The sequence below is a fragment of the Chrysemys picta genome, chromosome 1 (genome assembly GCF_011386835.1).
Source record: "Chrysemys picta bellii isolate R12L10 chromosome 1, ASM1138683v2, whole genome shotgun sequence".
Taxonomy (NCBI): Eukaryota; Metazoa; Chordata; order Testudines; family Emydidae; genus Chrysemys; species Chrysemys picta.
The window spans coordinates 275,543,059-275,564,914 of NC_088791.1; the positions used below are offsets into that span (position 1 = coordinate 275,543,059).

Sequence of the window (21,856 nt, forward strand, 5' to 3'; positions counted from 1 at the left end):
TGCTGTTTTTAAAATTAAATAGGCAGCTAATCTTGTTCTTCATAATAATTTTAAAAACAAGTTTAAGCTTTGTTGTAACGTGTGTTGTTTGCCTGGACTGCTCAAGACCTGAATGCTTGTGTAGGAAGAACTCTTTGAGTTGGCTTCTTAAATACCTTCATGCTGTTTCATATCTGATACTCCTTGATGAAACATAGGAGCCTTGTCTTATGACAGGCTTATTCAAAGTGATAAGCTATGAAAGTGAGATCTTGGAAGAATGTTGCCCTTTTCATAATGTAATAAAAATACTGTAATGATAAATAGTAATTTATAATAAATAGTGTGTAATAAGCATGTCATAAAAACAAATTTTATATTTCCAAGATCACTGCTTTTATAGTTTATACTCCGGTAAAAGAGAAAATCCCTGGAAATATTCATTTTATATTATAACTGGCTCTGTGGATGAGGGGAAAGCAGTGGATGTGTTATTTCTTGACTTTAGCAAAGCTTTTGATACTGTCTCCCACAGTATTCTTGCCACCAAGTTAAAGAAGTATGGGCTGGATGAATGGACTGTAAGGTGGATAGAAAGCTGGCTAGATCGTCGGGCTCAACGGGTAGTGATCAATGGCTCCATGTCTAGTTGGCAGCCGGTTTCAAGTGGAGTGCCCCAAGGGTCGGTCCTGGGGCCGGTTTTGTTTAATATCTTTATTAATGATCTGGAGGATGGTGTGGACTGCACTCTCAGCAAGTTTGCAGATGACACTAAACTAGGAGGCGTGGTAGATACACTAGAGGGTAGGGATCGGATACAGAGGGACCTAGACAAATTAGAGGATTGGGCAGAAAAAAACCTGATGAGGTTCAACAAGGACAAGTGCAGAGTCCTGCACTTAGGACGGAAGAATCCCATGCACTGCTACAGACTAGGGACCGAATGGCTAGGTAGCAGTTCTGCTGAAAAGGACCTAGGGGTCACAGTGGACGAGAAGCTGGATATGAGTCAACAGTGTGCTCTTGTTGCCAAGAAGGCTAACGGCATTTTGGGCTGTATAAGTAGGGGCATTGCCAGCAGATCGAGGAACGTGATCGTTCCCCTTTATTCGACATTGGTGAGGCCTCATCTGGAATACTGTGTCCAGTTTTGGGCCCCACACTACAAGAAGGATGTGGAAAAATTGGAAAGAGTCCAGCGGAGGGCAACAAAAATGATTAGGGGTCTGGAGCACATGACTTATGAGGAGAGGCTGAGAGAACTGGGATTGTTTAGTCTCCAGAAGAGAAGAATGAGGGGGGATTTGATAGCAGCCTTCAACTACCTGAAGGGGGGTTCCAAAGAGGATGGAGCTCGGCTGTTCTCAGTGGTGGCAGATGACAGAACAAGGAGCAATGGTCTCAAGTTGCGGTGGGGGAGGTCCAGGTTGGATATCAGGAAAAACTATTTCACTAGGAGGGTGGTGAAACACTGGAATGCGTTACCTAGGGAGGTGGTGGAGTCTCCTTCCTTGGAGGTTTTTAAGGCCCGGCTTGACAAAGCCCTGGCTGGGATGATTTAGCTGGGATTTGGTCCTGCTTTGAGCAGGGGGTTGGACTAGATGACCTCTTGAGGTCCCTTCCAACTCTGATATTCTATGATTCTATGATTCTATGATTTTTAAGAGGGGGTTCGCAAGACTTGACATTTTACTGAAAGGGGTTCACAGGTTGTTAAAGTTTGGGAACCACTGGCCTAGTGAGATCCCCGGAGGACTATGAGGAGTCTGAGGGTCTTGCTATACTCACATGGTACATTTTTCTTCACATTAATCCTTTTTGTCAGGAGGGGAATAATGAGTAAGATGCAAGGGCACCAAATCATTGATGGCATCCACTGAAGTCAGAATTGTACTCACATACATAAGGGGTGAATTTGTCTCAGACCTATCTTACTTGGAATGCTAATGAAATTCTAGTTGTAAGAGTGGGAGGAGGGGAGAGAGAGATGGGTGAAATAAGGTCCATGCCTACCTTGAATGGGGGGGAATTTTTTGATACAATTCTTTTCAGGAACTATCTTGAATCCTCACCTTCCAATTTTTCATGTAAGAAGATGAATTTTAATCAGCGTCTTGATATAATGGATTCATTATAAAATAAATTCATCTTTTGGTCTGTCTGGCATGCCTAGTTAGCTTACTCTACAACAGGGGTCGGAACCTCTGGCACGCAGCTCGCCAGGGTAAGCACTGGCCGTGGTTCGCCGCTGCAGGCCAATGGGGACTGCGGGCCGAGGGATGTGCTGGCCGCGGCATCCCGCCGCCCCCATTAGCCTGGAGCGGTGAACCGCAGCCAGTGGGAGCTGCGATCGGTCGAACCCTCTGGATGCAGCAGATAAACAAACTGGCTCGGCCCGCTGGGTGCTTACCCTGGTGAGCCGCGTGCCAGAGGTTGCCAACCCCTGCTCTACAACTTCAATAAAGTTTAGCTATACAGTACCATTATTATGTAATGAACAGTGGACAGGGTGGGATCTATCATTCCCTTGCAAAATTTATGACTTGGAATGCAGCGAATGCATTAGCCATTCAGGAGATCAATTAAAGGTAAGGTAAGGCTTAAAAGAAGCACACACATGCTAGCAGTGGTAGAGAGCTGAAAGTAGCATGACATATTTGCATCTTTGGTCAAAAGGACAATAATAAATGTTCTGTTTTTCACTAGCAATGTGTATATTTAATATCTAGTGTAAGGTACGAAAACACAAAATTTCAAAGACTGAGGAAGAAACGGTGGCCATAAGACTGAGGAGATACAGTATGAAACTTCAAGTAGAATGAGCTACTCTTAAACCCTTATAAAAGGAGAGGTTTCAGTGTTTATCTGTTTTGGAAATCAAATCCTGAATTTATTTCCACATGCTCAAAATAAATAGTTTAAAGTTTTAGATGTTTACTTATTTAAATAGTGCTATCGTGCTCATATGACACTTGTATTTAAAATACTATAGGCATTTTCTGTTCCAGTGGGACACATGATTTTTCTATTGATTTATACAATGCTTAAAGGAAGATTGGTTCCGTTTGAAGGAACGGAGAGTAATATAACTTGAATTTCAAACACTGGCTACCAATTTCAAAATACTGAGTGGAAAAATTGAGGGAACTTTTTGAGGGAAGAATTGAGAGAATCCCCAGTAAGGAAATATTTCTGTATATATTCCTTGTAAAGAGTTGAAAACTATTAACAATGTATCTAGGTATGTTGGACTATATCAGGGGTCTCAAACTCAAATGATCATGAGAGCCACATGAGGACTAGTACATTGGCCCGAGGGCCGCATTACTGACACCTCCCCCCGCCGCTCTCGGCCCCCTCCCCCACTCCAACCCTTCCATGAGGCCCCGCCCTGCCCCTACCCCTTCCCTGCCCCCATTCCAATCCCTTCCCCAAAAGCCCAACCCCCAACTCCGGCCCCTCCCTGCCCCCAGGGAGTGCAGGAGGGGTGTGGGGTAGGGCAGGGGTGAGGGGTGCAGGAGGAGGCTCAGGGCAGTGGGTTGGGGTGTGGGATGCAGGAGGGGTGAGGGGTGCGGCAGGGGGTCAGGGCAGGGGATCAGGGTGCAGGAGGGGTGCAGCAGGGGGCTCAGGGCAGTGGGTTGGGGTGCAGGAGGGGTGCGAGGTGCATCAGGCAGCCCAGGGAAGGAGGTTGGGATCCAGGAGGGGTGTGGGGTGCGACAGGGGGCTCAGGGCAGGGGGTCAGGGTGCGGCAGGGCGCTCAGAGCAGTGGGTTGGGGTGCAGGAGGGTGTGGCAGGGGGTTGGGGTGCAGCAAGGAGCTCAGGGCAGGGGGTTCGACTGCAGGAGGGGTTCGGGGGGCGGGCTCTGGCCCGGCGCACACTGGGGGCAGGGCAGGCTCCCTGCCTGTCTGCCCTGCCCCGTGCTGCTCCGCTCCGCTCCGCTCCGGGATGTGTGTATTGCTGTTGCTTCAGGCACTGCCCCCAGCATTTCCCATTGGCCGGGAACGGGGAACCGCGGCCAATGGGAGCTGCTGGGGGCGGTGCCTGAAGCAACATCAACACACACACCAATGTGCCCCCCCTTCCCCACATTCCAGCCGCTTCTCGGCGTGGGGGCAGGGCAGGCAGGGAGCCTGCCGTGCCCCTGGTGTGCGTCGGGCCGGAGCCGCTCTAGGTAAATGCTGGGGGGGGGGCCGCGGAGAGCTCACGGGCTGCAGAAAATTACCTCGCGTACCTCCTTAAATAGTTTGAGAGAGAACCCAATGTCTACTCAACCAGCCAAGTAGTCACCTGTTCTATGTATTCTTTTCCTCCCTAATAATCCTTTTTGCCTGTTGACTTCCTTCTCTTACTGTCTGTGTACTTTATGGTGTCTATTTAGATTAAAAGCTCTGAGGAAGGAACATGCCTTACTTTGTCCACTCAAAATAAGCTAGCTGCTTTACATGTGTTTCCAGAGGCAAATCATGTAATACTGTTGTCTGATTTATATATTACACGGCAATTACTGTCTGACTATGCTCAGAGTTGCATTAAAATCAAAATGCATCAGTCATTTCTAAAGTGAGCTAAAATAAGTATTTCATGACAATTAAAATTTCTAGCTTCCCTGTTTAAAATGTTTCTTTCCCCTTCCCCTTTGCATTGTAGAAGTACTCCGCTCTGCTTTTGGAAATAGACTGTATTATCTTCATATGTAGAACCTCACTATGTGCGAATGTGCATTGGTAGTATAATGAATACATATATCTCTGGCTACGTCTTCACTACCCGCCTGAATCGGCGGGTAGAAATCGATCTCTCGGGAATCGAATTATCGCGTCTCGTCGGGACGCAACAATCGATCCCCGAATTGACGCTTGTACTTCACCAGCGCAGGTAGGAGTAAGCGCCGTCGAGGGGGGAGCCGCGGAGATCGATTTGCCGCCGTCCTCACAGCAGGGTAAGTCAGCTCGGATACATCAAATTTGCGTATCTTAAATCGACACTTCCTCCCTCCCCTCCCCTCCCCTTCCCCCCCCCCCCCCCCCGTAGTGATGACGTAGCCTCTGTGTAACAGTTCTTGTCCACAACTGAGAAGCAGTTTTGTCAAGACCTGAATGGAAACATATCCATTTGAAGCCGGGGGAAAGCTAGAGTTGCCTGGTGTCTGGTTTTCGACCGGAATGCCCCGTCAAAAAAGGGACTCTGGCAGCTCTGGTCGGCTCTGCCGACTGGGTTGTTAAAAGTCCCTGCCTGCCCTAGCTCTGTGCAGCAGCTGAAAGTGGCCACCAGTTCCCTGCCCTCGCCCCAAATACTGACTCTGCAGCTCCCATTGGCTGGGAACCACAACCAACGGGAGCTGCAGGGGATGGTGCCTGAGTACGTGAAGGCAGTGCACACCATGCAGAGCTGCCTGGCTGCCCATATGCCATGGGGTCGCAGGAACCTGGCGGCCGCTTCCTTGGCGCTGCAATAAGTGCCACCGGGTCCCTGCACCCCAACCCACTGGCCCAGCCTGGAGCCCCTTCTTGCACCCCAAAACTCTCATCCCTGCCCAAACCCTCATCCCAGAGAACCCACACCCCCAGTCCCTGGGCTTTTTTCTCTGCGTTTGGATTTTCATGCTGCACCTTGGTGTTTCTTTAACAAGTCCTGCATTTTAGGTTTTCTGTCTGTCAGTCCAAACTGACAGTACAACAAAGTAGAAGTTGATGGCAAACATTTCTTGATATTTGTTCTGATTTGTATTTGTTTCTGTTGATTTGTACCACAGATACAGGAATTTGGCCAGTATGATATAAAAGGAGACTTGCATATTGATAAATCTGTATTTTATATAATGAGGAGTAGAAGAGTAAGATTGTACAAAAAACAAGAGGAAGGCTTCAGAACCAACACCTAACACAGTCATCCTTCACCATTCTCCTGTTGGTTGGTTCTCCTCAAACAACCTCACCTTTCCATCCCTCAACATAAATTACACCAAATTACTGTAATGTGTCATTAAATCATTTTAACCAATTCTGTATTTAGGCCTTTATCTGGCTATTAGCAAAGAATGCAGCACAATTAGTAATAAGCAGCAATACTTTGAGTACTGACCAGAGCGTGTTTGGGGGTTTTGTATAGCAGGTTTCTGTAGTTTCAGACTTCCAAAGGACTTGAATGCTCACTATGTGGAATTGTATTTTGAAGAGTTTTATATCTGCACCACAGGCAGCAAGCAGAAAATTACACTGAATAACTTCAGTCAGGTTGCCAATAGGGTTATTAGATGAGTTGGATGAAGGTTTTTTGGTGACTAGTGCATTTGCCGAAAAATGCATTGGGGGGGGGGGACTTAATGCTTCCTGGGGGTGCCCAGGGTTGTGAGGCACTTTGCTACCACCTGCTCTTAGCATGAAGAAGCCTTGTTCGTTCCGGCTAGGGGTCACCTCCTGGACTTCACAGGCAATGCAAGCACTCCCCTCTCAGCCTATGCAGGCTCCGCAAGTTAGTAATTGGCACACTCCAGCCCCTGAATCCTCCGAGTATCCCCCTGGAGTGCCCAGCCCCTGGTCCACTGGACGCTCACAGAATTCACAGATCCGCCACTCTCAACGGAACAGTACCCCCAGCTTACCAGCTTCACCCCAGGATTACTGCTCTGCCTAACTCGCAACACTTAGATTTGTTAATAGTGAAAACGGGTAGTTCTTTAATGAACAAAGAATAGAGATTTTAGAAGTACTTTCTAGAGCCTAGATTTAACTAACGAGACATTTTACTGTGTCATGAAGTTTTAGCTCACCCAAAGTCTTTCTCCCAAAATGTAATAGCCAAGCTGGCTGTGATCCTCTGTTCATAAGACAGCTTGGCAGCTTGTCCCCTAGGTGAAGGATATCGTGTGACTCCTTGCATTGTCCTGATACACCAGACTAATTTTTTGATCTTAGTCATAAACAGGACACCCTTCCTGCTGTGTGTTCTTCCTTCAGATTTTGTGATCTCTTGTCAGCTTTGCAATCTTGATCAGCTGGTGGCTCCTTTGCAAGTAGACTTGCATTGTAAGACACACAATACACAATAACCAGCCAGGGTGATAAGTATCTACTACCGCCTGCCTGACCAGAACCTGTTTACCACCTCCAGGTGACCTATCTTAACTAACAGACTTTAAGAATGTTGTTTGCAATATTGTAGTCGTGTTGGTCCCAAGTTTCCGAGCCTCACAGAGCTCGGTGAAGCTCAAAAGCTTGTCTTTTACACCCCTAGAAATTGTCCACTAAAAGATATTGCTACACCCACCTTGTCTCTCTTATACTTTAAGAACACAGTATAGATACATAACTTTTTAAAAATAATATCCTTACATACATTTTCCAGTTATGATGACCAGTGGGGTGAGGGTTCTCAATAAAAACCTTACATGCTACCCTTTGGCTAACAATTTTTTTTTTTTTTGCTTTGAGAAATTGGAAAAAAAAATTAGTTTGGGTTCTAAATGAACCAAACTTTCTTCAGATTTTTGTGGTTAGCTATGAAATAAGTAGAATTGAGCAAAATTTTTTTTTTTTGATTAGCATGCAGATTCAAATTTGAAATGAAGCTGTAGCTTGTAAATGGTAAAGTGGCTTTCCTTATTACTGCATAATTTATATAAGATTCATTTAGATAAGTCTGATTTACTAAATTCTATCTTCTGTTGCACCAGTGTAACTGAGTAGACTTTAGCCCAGGGGTGGGCAAATTATGGCCCACGGGCTACATCTGGCCCATCAGACCTTTAAATCCATCCCTCAAGGTCCTGTCGGCGAGCAGGGTCGGGGGCTTGCCCCACTCTGCATGTGCTGTGTCTCTATGCGGCTCCCGGGAAGCAGCCGGCATGTCAACCCTCCAGCTCCTATGCGTAGGGGCAGCCAGGTGGGTCCGCATGCTGCCCCTGTCCCAAGCCCCACCCCCACAGCTTCCATTGGCCGGGAACCATGACCAATGGGAGCTGCGGGCGTGGTGCCTGTGGACAGGGCAGTACGCAGAGCTGCCTGGCCGCGCCTCCGCTTCGGAGATGGAGCAGGGACATGCCACTGCTTCTGGGAGCAGCTTGAGGTAAGCGCCACCTGGAGCTTGCACCCCTGAGCCACCCCCCTGCACCCCAGCCCTGCCCTTTGAACCCCTTGATCCCAGCCCAGAGCCCCTTCCTGTACCCATACCCCTCATCCACGGCCCCACACCAGAGCCCTCACCCTTTCTCACCCGAAGCCCTCACCCTTTCCCACCCACCTACCCCCAATTTTGAGCATTCATGGCCCTGAGGCCAAAATTTCCATACCCAGATGTGGCCCTGAGGCCAAAAAGTTTGCCCATGCCTGCTTTAGCCCTAGGTTGTAAAATGTCTTCACTTGCTTCTGTGCAGCAGACTATGAATATGAACATAATCAAAATAATTTCACATCTTCACCAGTTATTCTTTTTGAAAGTTTTCTAGCTTCAGCAGATCATATGGATTCATTCCTTGTTTCATTATACTGGCACTCTCTCTTGTTTTTTAATTATTTTGTGAATTTTTAATCTGTCAGAGGTTGAAAACCTCATAAAAAGACTCTCATAAGTGTTATGTAAATATGATGTCTGTACAAGTTCCCTAAAAATATGATTCTGATGCCATTATTTCCCCAATCAGTAGATGTCAGAAATCTTTCTCTGTTCCTGTTAGCTGTAAACAGAACATGTATTGTTTGTTTTTTAAGATAAAAATGTGGCTGTTCCAAATCCTATGTAGCCTGTGTGGTTCCAGTGCCAAATCAGGAAACACTTGGCTTTTGAAGCACCAACGGTTACTGTCTAGAAGCCTCGTGATGGGCTAGAGTATGATATAATGAACTCAGTTCGTCTGAGGAAATGTCGTGAAATTACTCCCAGCTTCTGTAGTGGGAGAAACTTTCTGTACTTTTATTCATAGCATAAATCTATTATTAAGTACCCCCTATTTATTAAAAACATTGTAATTTACTTCAGTGTACCTTGAGAATGCCTCAGCTATTCAACTGGGATCCAAACCCAAAGGTACCACTCTTTGAATGTTGATGTATGGTGTTCTTTCTGCTTCCTATGTATTTTCAAAATAGGTCTGTGACAAGGTGGGTTATCCCACATAATACATAGTCTCTCTAATATTGTGGGACTGACGTAGCTACAACATTACTAGTATGTAAGATATATTTTGTATGCAAAGTTAAAGCTCTGTGTGTATGTGTGATTTAATTTAGAGCTGAGTGGCCTCTACTAGCAACAGAAGGTGTTCAATACATTAAACCTGACTGAGTATTACTATGTTGTAAGTCTCTTACACATCGTAAGAATAGTGGACTTCTGTTTTGCTTTTTTAAATAAACTGGGACAGTTTGCCTTTGATGTTTAAATTCCCTTTAGAAGCTTTATGAAGTTAGAAATCAACTTAATAAGGCATTACAGTTTCCCTATATATTTCACAGTGAAATCTAAAAACCTATTTAGCTGTTTTTATGCCAATATGTAGCAAGTATGAATTTGTGCTTTTAGAAATCTTGTGAATAACCTGCTTGTAGTTTAATTTTTGGAGGAAACTGGAAACCTTTTCTGATTTTGTACTGTATTTTGCTTTGGGGTCCATGCTTCCACTCAGTGAATGCAGTTGTGAATACTGAAGGGAGAATAGTCTACTAGGACTCCTTTTTTTTTTTTTTTTTTTTTTTTTGTCGCTTGTATTTTTGAAGAGAAGATCCAATGTTGCCATGGAGTTACTTGTGCCATTCTAGGCACAAACATAAAAATGGTTTTCCTTTGTGCTGTTTTCTTTGCTGCAGCATGCATCATTTGTCAAAACTGGTAGTCCTCCAAAGTCTAAACTTTATCAGCTCTGCCACTTTAAAAATGACAAGCAAAACTGTTATATACTTGATGATATTAATGCTAGACACCTACGCTAAAACTTTCACAAACACTACTTGAACTTGTTTGCAAGTCCTGCCAGTAAGTTTTAACATGTATTTTTCCCCACCATATTTGTCTTTAAAATGATCATATGCTTTCATCTAATACCATAATGGGTAGTTATCCTAGGATAAGTAAGGATTCCAGCATGAAAGCATATTGGTAAAGCACAGAGAGATTCCTAACTTTTACTTAAATAAATAGATTAAAGTACCTATCTAAAGCTCTTGAGAACTTCTCCATTTAAAAGTACACTATCAAAAGTACAAAATACAAATCATCTATCAATCTATCTAGTGTGTGTGTGTGTGTGTGTGTGTGTGTGTACACACCTTTTATAATACTTTCTGCACAAAAAAGGTATTTACCCTCCATTCCAAAAGGCCTGTAATAGCCCCATATCTCTCTCTCTTAACCTGCTTCCACTCTTACACCCACGAACAAAGATATATTTTGGAGCATGTCCAAAATGTTTAATAAATCTGGCTTCTGGCTAAGGTGGAGCACTGGTGTCAAATGCTCCCATTGGGGAGATTGCAACCACATTCTATACTAGCTTTAGTTTCTACAGTATATGGTTTTAAAGTGCAGCCTGCAGATGGTGCATTGCAGTAGCCTACAAGATCCATATCCCATAGGAAGATCATATTTGTCTTGCTAGGTGCAGGAGGGGTGAGACAGTGCTTTTTCACAACAGCTGCTACCTGTGAATCCAGCAGCAGCCTCAGCTCTAATATGAGCTCTAAATTGTAAGTGAAGCCTGCATTACAAGAGGCAGTCACATGTCCTCACAGCAGTCCCCCTGATTAAACTTTTGTAATTTCTTCTGGTTGGCCTTCAGAGCTGCCTCATCTGGGCTGAGCTGCAGCCAGTTCACCTGCTTTCAAGCTGCTGTCTCATGCAGACCTCGGGAGATGCAGAGCTGAGTATCATCAGCATACTGAAAACATCACAGCTCCTCTCTCCTTACTCTCTCCTTACTCAAATATTGGCAACTACACCCAGTTTGATGTAGTGGATTAATAAATAAAATATTTATAGACTAAAATCCTTTCATATACCAACAGGTTTAAAAGTGCACCTCCCTCTTAGTTTAAAGGTATTTTGCCTATCAAATTCTGGTATATGTTGATCAGATGCAGTATGACCCCTGTACAGTGAAACATGGACATTTAAATTTCACTGTATGCTTTCTGAAGCCTGCACTTGTGGTAATCTTTAACTTAATCTCTAAACCAACATTTTTCAAAAGTATGAGAGGTCTTTGTTCTCATTGAGGACTACATCTGTTATCTTCCACCCATCTTGATCTGTCTCTCTCCCTGCTCTTCACATACCAACTGAAGGAATATAGCATCCTCCTCAGTCCTTGATGACAGAGTTTCTGTGCCCACTGCTTTGACATAGCTTCCAGAGATGTATCTTCTGTTCTTCGTCAGACTTCTAACTCCTGAGTCTTGTTTTCCTGACTTTGAAGAATGGCTCTCAGCACTTATCCCCAAATAATCTGTCAATAATTCCAAAGGATAATGATCTTACATCCAGCTTTATGCAAGTTAGAAAAGCAAATAAATGAAGCAGAATACAGCATGCCTATTCTACATTCTCTAAGAGCTCGCAGGGTTTCACTCAAAATAATACTCTTAGGCCTGGTCTACACTACGGGGGGTGGGGGAGGATCGATCTAAGATATGCAACTTCAGCTATGAGAATAGCGTAGCTGAGGTCAACATATCTTAGATCGAATTAAAATTATGTACTTTGCGTCCTTGCGGCGCTGGATCGATGGCCGCGGCTCCCCTGTCGACTTTGCTTCCGCCTCTCGCGCTGCTGGAGTTCAGCTGTTGACGGGAGAGCAATTGGGGATCGATTTTTATCGCGTCTACACTACACGCAATAAATCGATCCCCGATAGATAGATCGCTATCTGGTGGGTAGTGTAGACGTACCCTTAGACTGGCTAAGCAAGACTAAAAGTTTTAAACTGAATTTTTATGTGCCTGTTCCTGCACTCATGCTGACGGGTGAACATTTTGGGGTTGGTCTGGCACATCTCTCATTGAAGCTCTTACTCCCTATTCCCTTTGGCTTATGTCCCTTTTATTGTTTGGCAGTATTTTGATATACAAAGTGTTCAAAGTCCATATTACCAGTTTAGACATGAGGTCATTTTTGTATTAGCGCATAGACAATGATCTTTCTCCATTACAACATATCTGAGTAAGTTTATTTTTTCAGTCTCCATTTCTATGCAATTTATCATTGTACCCAATATTCCATGAAGCTCAGTTTCTTGACAAATAGTTTTTCAATTTACTTCCAGTTAACATGTAGTGTTTCAAAGGACTTGCAATTTCATGAGAGACCTTCTCTGATGGGTATCCTTGTTAGAGTAAGGTCTCTTTGATGACCAAGTTCAGCACCATAGATTGACTCTGGAACCAATGCTAGGACATACTTCTAGCCCTGAAAGTTTTGTACTGGTCTATCTACTATTTTCGTTGGTGGACTGAAAAGCACTGCTGACAAGTAATTTAGTAATATTGTCAGTACAGTACTTTTAAGTAACTATTTGGAGTATGAGGAAACATTCCCCCTCAAGGAAATCTGAAAGGTCAGTTGAGACCTATTCATAAGTAGTTTCTTTCTGTAGGCTCAAGAGGAGCTACAACAGCCCTATGAAATTAAGCATAGAAAATATTCCATTTCCTTAATAGTTTAGGCATTTCATTTCATTTGTCCATTGTCGGTCATCTTACACTTGGAAACCTATTTAAATTTGAACGTATTTTTGAGAAGATTTATCAATACAAAAAACATAACTTTAACTAATTAGATGAGAAGTGTGATCCTTCAAATTTTTATTCTGATTACTATCTTGCCTAATTGTCGTCAACCTCTCCCCCCATCCTCCCCTGCAGCTCCAAATTTTAACAGCTGGTACCTCATGAAACGACAAGAGTTAGATTAATGCTTCATGATCTGAAAGCTTAGATCAGGGTGTCAGAGGGCTTTTACAGTAAACCATAATGTAGAGCAGGGGTCAGCAACCTTTGGCACGTGGCTCCCTGGCGGGCCGGGCCAGTTTGTTTACCTGCCGCGTCTGCAGGTTCGGCTGATCGTGGCTCCCACTGGCTGCAGTTCGCCATCCCAGGCCAATGGGGGCATCGGGAAGCCGCAGCCAGCACATCCCTGATGAGATACAGCGTTTAATACTGTACTAAAAGAAGTAACAGATGGGTCATTCTGAATAGAAATAGGAAGCAAGTTCCACAATTAAACATCTCTGTAAGAATACCATTGCCATACATTGCTCATATTGTATTTGAGGCCAAAACATAACTGGGAGCACTCAAAGAAATTAACAAACTGAAGGGGGGAAAATTCACTCTAGTTAGTAAAGCTACCAGGTTTTAGTAACTGATGGAAAAAATCAGGATTTTCAGATAAGCACTTGCAACTCTAGTGTAGTTAATTATGTTGTGGCCAATAATGCAAGTTGTGAATGTAGCCCACTAGTTCTATGCACTGATAGGATTAACAGGGTAGCATTTTGAGGGACTACAAAATTCATGTGTATGATCAATATCCCTGAAATGTAGGCATCTGGCACTGTTGCCTTGTGTACGTGAAGGTTTGCACTGTACACCTTGCTCCCAAGGAAATCAAACCCACAATTTCCTCTGTAGCTGTACAAAGCACCACAATTAGCCTTTGGAGCTGGTATGCCTGACTTACTGTATTAAAGGGTTTGTTAGTAGCTTAATTGTAAGGCTCTAGAAAAATACTTGACATTGTTTACCCATCTGAAATGGTACATACAGGATTCAAGAATGACTAGTTAAATATTTCAAGGCATGAAGCCGGTGGCACATACTGCAGTAGCTAAACTGTTACTGGCATGAATATTTCTGTTGTCTAAGACTGAAATCTTATTGGGAACATCCTTGGGGCTGTGCTAACAAAGCCTTTTCTGCCAAATCCACTTGAGGATAATGATTTTCTCTGACATTCTATTATTCAGAGTTGAATTCTAATCCATTTTTTAAGGGCCTTGCATGTTGGACATTTGTGGCTTTGGTCTTTAATTTCTGGGGGGGGGGGGTTTGTGTGTCACCCAGGTTCCTGATGTGATCAGCAGCATAAGGCAAGTGTCCAAAGCAGCCCTGAAAGAGGATGCCAAGCCTGGTAAGGATAGTGAAGATGCCTTCTACAATTCCCAAAAATTTGAGGTTTTGTACTGTGGAAAGGTGACTGTGGCCCATAAGAAAGCCCCCTCCACTCTAATTGATGAGTGCATTGAGAAATTCAGTCTACATGAGCGCCAGCGCCTGAAACTGTTGAGTGAGCAGCGGAGCACAGATTCCAGCTCAGACTTAACCTTGTATGAAGGAGACGTGCCAGCTTCTCCGTCAGATAGTCCATTTGAGGAGCTAGATGGCACGAGCACCACCATCGGGAACACTGGGATCCTTACAATTGGAGGCCAGACCAACCTGGCTGGCACCCGTGTCTCCTTCCCCGAGCGAATTTTGGAGGATTCTGGCTTTGAGCAGCAGGAATTCCGCTCCCGGTGCAGCAGCGTCACTGCAGTTATGCAAAGGAGGGTTCATGATACCAGCCTGAAAACACAGCCACGCAGGAGACATGCAAGTGCACCCAGTCACGTTCAACCCTCAGACTCTGAGAAGAACCGAACAATGTTATTTCAGGTAGGTGATATAGCAGTACCTGCAATTTCATGCATACAATAGAATTAGGAGAGCTTGACTTACACCATTATTGTCATTGCTGCATATTGAAACTTCTTATGCAAACAATTTCTGTTAAGCCAAAAAACATTTGCTTTTCTATTTTGTATTACAGTACATGAAACCATACTGGGAAACTCTAAATAATATTGAATAATTTGTATCCCAGTTATTTTAGGGGAAGCTAAAGTTTAAATCATATAAGTTAGTAAACTTGAAGGGAATATAATTGCTTATCTGTTAATTTGACAATATAAATGTAATATTTAAGAGAACCATATATTTTGACTTAGAATCTGATGCTTGTGTTCAGACTTCTTTCAAGCCCTTTTGTGGATTGATTTCTCTATCCATAACATTGTTTAACAGAGCAAACAAAATCTCCCTTTTGTGTTATTAAAATGAACAAGCTGTGAACAAGCTGTGAAAAATAATGTGCAGTTTGACTCATTCTCTTTTTATGGTAAATTTCAGTGATGCTAAGAAGTTTCTCATTTCCAGAATAGGAATAGTCTGTCTTGCAAAAAGTCTGTTGAAAAATTATACTTCTAAGATCAGCTCAGTAGCTTCATCCCCAAACCCTTTAGTCTTTTTTCTCTCCCCTGAAGTTCATTTAAATATTTCAGAGCATATGTGCTAAGGAAACAAGAGAAAATTATTAGAACAGGTGACCCAAAGATCTTTTGCTTTTTAAACTGATAGGCTGCTAAATACTTAGGAATTTTCTTTTCCCCCTATTTTAGAGAACAGACTTGCATTTTCATCCTCTTGAGAAATACTAACGGATGTGAGGAAATATATTGCCATTTAGAAACCCACAGCCCGTCACTGGTGGTGAAAAGGTCTTAGCTGAAAAACCCCTCAAGCTCCATAGGAGAGCAGATCATGAGAAAGCGGAAGGGAAATTCACTGCAGCGAATAATCTGTTCCTGTTGATGATTAAAAAGAGGCTAAATGCATCACCTTTATTTCAAACAAACAACAGCAGTAAAGAACTGAAGACCCAAACTGTGTTTTTGAATTTTAAAAAACTCATCTGGATAGTTATTTTTGGTGTAATAAGGCTTGTAACTTACCTTGATTGTTTTAGGTCAGTCTAACAGAGCTTTAATTAGGGCTGGTCAAAAACTGGCTGTTGATGTAATAAAACTTTTCATGAACTGTCTGCTTCCTGCAATCTTTTTTTGTTTTGTTTTACCCCCAAACTGAATATTTTGCCATTTTGTTGAAATTTTCTGCAATTCCCCTCCCTCATTTGCCTTTTTCCGTAAGTGCTAAATTCTGCCATCTTCGTTCACTGAGTAAGCTACTATTCAACGTGAGTAGCTAAAGCGAAGATGGCAGAATCTGACCAGTTATTGAACTTCATTTGGTGTATTATTCATTCGTGCCTTATAAAACAGTCTGATTTAAATTTTATTTTCAAGGTTGGACGATTTGAAATTAACCTCATCAGCCCAGACACCAAATCCGTTGTGCTAGAAAAGAATTTTAAAGATATCTCCTCATGTTCTCAGGTACGTATTTATTGGGTAGCTGTGATGGCTTTTTTTTTTTTTTTTTAAGTCAGTGGGTAGCAGAAAGAGGCAATCAAAGCCTTTGATTATAGAAGATTAAATGAAAACACAATACAGAATATCCTTAAACATAGTGGTTGTACATCATATGTCTCTTTTTAAACAATTATACCTTTGTTTTAGTTAACACCCATATAACTAGATTTTGGCTTTATCTATAGAACCCTAATAAAAACATGGTAAGACAGCTATTCTGTGCCCCCTCGTCCCCATCAGAGTACTTTGGAAATGTTAAATATAATCTATATAGAGTGATGTTTGAGGTAATCCTATTTTTGAATGAGAAGAACACATGCTACAGTTTAGACGTGATAAACTGCAGTATAGTTTTGGTGACGGCACTGGAGGAAGATGGATTTTAAATTTGATCAATCATCCAGTTGCTACCATTGTAGACGACAGGGGTGGACCCTCCTGGCAATAGATCAGGCAGCAGTCATTCAAAGTGTAGAAATTCTGTGCCTCCAAATGCCACTTACTGGTTTGTTTTAGCTCCCACAAAGTGCTAGGAATTGCGCAAACATGAAGGAAAGCACAGTCCCTGCCTCAAAGAGCTCACAATCTAAAGACGTACACAGAACCAGTGAATTTCTGTGAATTGTAGCGGTAGTTCTGGTCATCATTTACCACATCTACCTGTAGCTAGATGTGAATTTTGTTAACTTAAGGAAAGAGACCACTCGGTTCAATTTTGTCAGCCTGAAATCTCCAGTTTGGAGGTGCTCTACAGAGGGGACATTGTGTTTCAGTGAGGGCTTTTGCGAGTAAGAGGAGTACAGCTGTTCTGCTGCCTTGGGACAGGATACAAAGTGTGCCTCTCCCCAATGTGGGACTAGCTCTGCAGCTGAGGTTGGCGAATTTAGTAGTAGCAGCAACTCTAAAGTTGGGAATTCCAGTGGCAGAATTAGTGGGGCCCTATGTGCAGCTTCACTTTTGGGGGGCCCCCCTTGAGACCCAGCCAAGAAAAAGAACATTCTCTCTTATTCCCCCCCCCCCCATTTTTAATTCTTTTTCTCCTCCTCCTATATTATAAGTAATTGGAAGTAAATGAAAATAAAGTGAGGTACTTGATTGGGGCAGGGGGTTGGGGTGCAGGAGGGGGTGTGGGGGGTTGGGCTCTGGGAGGGAGTTTGGGTGCAGGCTCACGGGGTTGGTGTGCAGGAGGGATCAGGAGGGCGGCGCTTACCTTGGGAAACACAGCTCCCAAAGCGACCGGCATACCCCTCTGGCAGTGGATCCTAGGCAGGGGGGAGCCAGGGTGTCTCCGTGTGCAGCTGCCCGCACGTGCTGCCCCCGCAACTCCCAATGGGAGCTGCGGAGTTGGCACTCGGGACAGGGGCAACAGGTACACGTGTGTGTACACACACACACACACACACACACACACACACAGAGGGATGTGCTGGCCGCCTCTGGGTGCGGTGCGGCATGGGGGGAGGGAGGCAGCGCGGACAGGGAGCCGGCTTAGTCCTGCTGCGCTGCTGCTGGCACATCTGTGTCCCCCTTAGGGGCATTGGGCAGCACGTCTCCATGTACTGCCAGGGGCACGTAGAGATGTGCCAGTAGCCGGCTGTTTCCGGGAGCAGCGTGGGATTTGTCCTGCATTTTGGGGGGCCCATGCCACCACACTGTGTTTGTTTCATGATAAATCCGCTTCTGCAGAATTCCATGTGGTCAGCATAAGAGCTATTAAAGGTCTCCAAATGCATTTTCTGAGAGTTCTTAGACCAGCATCTGACCCAAAGCACTCTTTTCAGATGTTAAAATTACACCATTCAAAATCTTCCCTTGTATCTGTGTTGCATGGCTACATAGCTTGCAAATTAAAACTGGGATTAGCGTATACTGTTGCTTCCAATGGAGGGAAAAGGAGACTGCAAGAGGAATAGGGAAATCTGGCCTATGTAGGCAAATGATAAAGATGAAATCACAGATCAGGCAGGCACACAAGGAGGAGAGGTAGGAAGAAGAGAACCTGTGGATGCCCTGGGTCCAAAATCTTTGTTTACTGGGGCAATGTCATGAGGGGCAGCTGCTAGTTTCCATGAGGGTCCCTGGTAGACAGCAGGTGAACCTATGGGCAGCTCAGGGGAACAACACTGGCAGTGAAGTCACTGATATTTAACAGGTTTCAGAGTAGCAGCCGTGTTAGTCTGTATCTGCAAAAAGAACAGGAGTACTTGTGGCACCTTAGAGACTAACAAATTTATTTGAGCATAAGCTTTTGTGGGCTACCGCATCCGAAGAAGTGGGCTATAGCCCACGAAAACTTATGCTCAAATAAATTGTTAGTCTCCAAGTTGCCACAAGTACTCCTGTTCTTTTTACTGATTATTTAAAGTATGGTAGGGAACTGACCTAGTATCTTAGATAGTCCTCTTTGTTCTTGCTTTCTTTTTAACTGAGACAAGGTGAATGAGGTACTATCTTTTATTGGACAAACTTATGTTGGTGAGGAAGGACAAGTTTTTGAGCTACACAGAGCTCTTCTTCAGGTCTGGGAAACTCAATCAAAGCATCACAGCTAAGTACAAGGGTCGAACAGATAGTTTAGCATAAGTGGGTTAGCACACAGTCTGAATGTATGTGCGAACTACTTATGCTAAACTATCTGTTTCGACCTTGTACTTAGATACTCAGTGTCACAGCTTTCCCAAACTTGAAGAGTTCTGTGTAAATCAAAAGCTTGTCTCACCAACAGAAGTTGGTCCAATAAAAGATTACCTCACCCGCCTCAACCCTGTCAGACCCAGGATATTAGAGAGACATCTACAACTTCTTCCAAACTGGGCATTTGTAAGCAATAAATCACTTCAGACTATGTTTCATGCTGGTGTTTATGTAGTCTTTCACTAGAAGGTAACTTGAGTGGGTGGAGAAAAATAAAAGCCTTGTTGAGAACTAAACTGAATAGGTGCTAACAAAATGTTCTATGTTTCCAAAACTCTGTGGCATATTAGTGAAAGAGTTTGTTTTTGTTCTTTTTAAACCAACAAACAAAAAAGCTTGGGAATATTTACCCTTATGAGTTAAGACTGATATGAAATGAAAGAGAGCAACAATCTCTCCAGAGTGTATTTAGGGGTTATTTTACTTCTGCCCTAGTAAATGTGTTGCTTTTCTGTGGCATGAGTATGCTAGGGTGCTTCATTTCAGACCGGAAAATGCATGTCCTGAATTGTATAATTGACCAAGCCACAAATATAAATGGATAAAATTTTATGTATCTATATGTATAATATATAATCTTAAGTGTCACAGCACAGCTGTGTGGGTTTCTTGTTAAGCCTCATTGACCTTGTGGGTAACCCAGAACAATAAACAATCGTCACATGTCCTGTTGGTATGACAAGTCGAGACGCCCTGTTAGAGAACAGTGCTGGGAGTACAGTTAACAGAGAAGCTTGCTGTGCTATTTTCAGGTACAGTGACGCAAGTGTTATCCCACCTCCCCCATACACCTTCCCCTATGCAAGGAAATGAGAAAATTCAGAAGACAGCAATAAATTTTGCTGTAATTCTTCCTAGATTTGTGTTAAAACAGTTTATGCTGAGTCTGGGGACTGGCCTGCTAGGGACTCACTTTAAGAAAATATGTGAGTTTAACCAAAATAAAGGTCAGAATGGTGGCCCTTTCGTATGTATAAAATCTGTCCCTTCCTACTTAATGAATTGAAGGTCCTGAGCTGCCACAGGGGAAATGGTTTGAATTACATCCCAGTGTTGTAAGATGAGAAGATAGGAGCTGATTTGAACAAAATAAGTCAGAGAAATGTAGCTAAGGTCAGATTTTTTCATGAGGAAAGAAATTGAGCCTTATTCACTGCTTTTGCTTTAGGGTTTCTATTTTTTGTTTTTGGTGTGTGTGTGTGTGTGTGTGTGTGTGTGTGTGTGTGTGCATAAGAAGTCCTATGACTTATAGGCATATTACACTTTTCTTTTGATAGATGATGGCAGCCATTAAAAAAGAAAGAATTGCAATACTTGATATCTGCGACCGCGCAGCTTTCTTATTCACTACAAATTCTCAGTATGGGGAAAGTGGTGGTATCTCAGAGATGACTAGCAAGAACTGAAATACAATTATCACTGTATTTCTGAACTGATTTTAAAATACATTTTAAATTAAATACTTCACTAATGCTTTTTAAAAAATTTTCAGGGTATACAACATGTTGATCACTTTGGTTTTATTTGTCGGGAATCTATTGAACCTGGGATAAACCAGTATGTTTGCTACGTGTTCCAGTGTGCAAGTGAATCTTTGGTAAGTAATTTACATAAACAGTTAGGCTTGGTATACACTACCAACTTATGCTATCATAACCACATCGCTCAGGGATGTGGAAAATCCTAACCCCCAATGTAGACAGTGCTATGTCAGCAGGATGGCTTCTCCTGGAGACAAAGCCACCACCTCTTGGGGAGGTGGAGTACCTGCACTGACAGGAGAAGCTCTCCCGTTGGTGTAGGTAGTGTCATCACTAGGCACTACGGTGTACTGTGGTACTGTAAGTGTAGATAAGCCCTCAGTTTTTCACATTTTGATAACCTCTTTCATCAGAGGATCTCAAAACACTTAATCCCTGAATCTCCGCAGCTATATGAAGTAGATGAGTGTTGTCCTTGCTTTGCACATGGGTAAACTGAGGCTCAGCGATTCAGTCTCTGCCCTCTGTTGTGAATGCACACCTATATACAGGTACAAGTACACGTGGCTATACTTAGTATCTGGACATGTCCAGGTGTTAGAATTTGCAGACACAGATGTTTACACTGGCAAAGTTCAGGTGTATGTGTTTGTGTTTGAGTGCACAAGTGGTGGCAAGGTAAATGAATATCTGACCATAATTAACTTGCACATTTTTATCTGTTGAGACGTAGAATCATAGGACTGGAAGGGACCTTGAGAGGTCTTGGAGTCTAGTCCCCTGCACTCAAGACAGGACTAGGTGTTATTTTAGGCCATCCCTGACAGGTGTTTGTCTAACCTGCTCTTAAAAACCTCCAGTGATGGAGTTTCTACAACCTCCCAAGGCAATTTATTCCAGTGCTTAACCACCCTGACAGGAAGTTTTTCCTAGTATCCAACCTAAACCTCCCTTGCTGCAATTTAAGCCCATTGCTTCTTGTCCTTGGAGGTTAAGGAGAACCGTTTTTCTCCCTCCTTCTTGTAATAATCGTTGACATGTACTTGAGTACCTTGGTGAACTGGGGCCAAATTACTAAATTAGTAACAGAGCTGGAAATAGAACTTGGATGTACTGAGTTCCAGTTCATGCTTCTACTACTAAGTTGTCACGCTCCTTGCCTGTGCTACACACATCCTCCCATTTTCCAAATGTGATTGCTCTCCTTTTTATTCCTAACTATTCTGAGAAATGAAATAGGAACGTCAGGTTTGAAGCAGAAATTTAGATCTATAGTTGTTCTGCATAATGGACAGTTGAAATGTATGATATAAAAGATGTCAGTCAATTAGCCATTGTGATTATAAGACTCAGCATACTCAATTGTTAGATATGACATATATAAAGTAATGTCTTTGCTATATTTTCTGACGGAGAGAGAGACAAGATGGTTGAGGTAATAACTTCTATTGGACCTACTTCTGTTGGTGAA

The 21,856-nt window shown here is 43.2% G+C and overlaps 1 protein-coding gene across 3 annotated transcripts in view; it reads left to right on the forward strand.

The window, feature by feature from the left end:
* Positions 1-21,856, forward strand: part of TBC1D4 (TBC1 domain family member 4) — a 156,269-nt gene that overhangs the window by 71,492 nt on the left and 62,921 nt on the right. For 2 of the 3 annotated variants that reach the window (XM_005283186.5, XM_005283184.5), the window contains exons 2-4: positions 14,028-14,618; positions 16,085-16,174; positions 20,397-20,501. In XM_005283186.5, coding sequence (XP_005283243.2) covers positions 14,028-14,618; positions 16,085-16,174; positions 20,397-20,501 — 786 coding nt within the window. The remainder of the gene's footprint in view (positions 1-14,027; positions 14,619-16,084; positions 16,175-20,396; positions 20,502-21,856) is intronic. The other variant, XM_065581108.1, reaches the window with a different exon arrangement.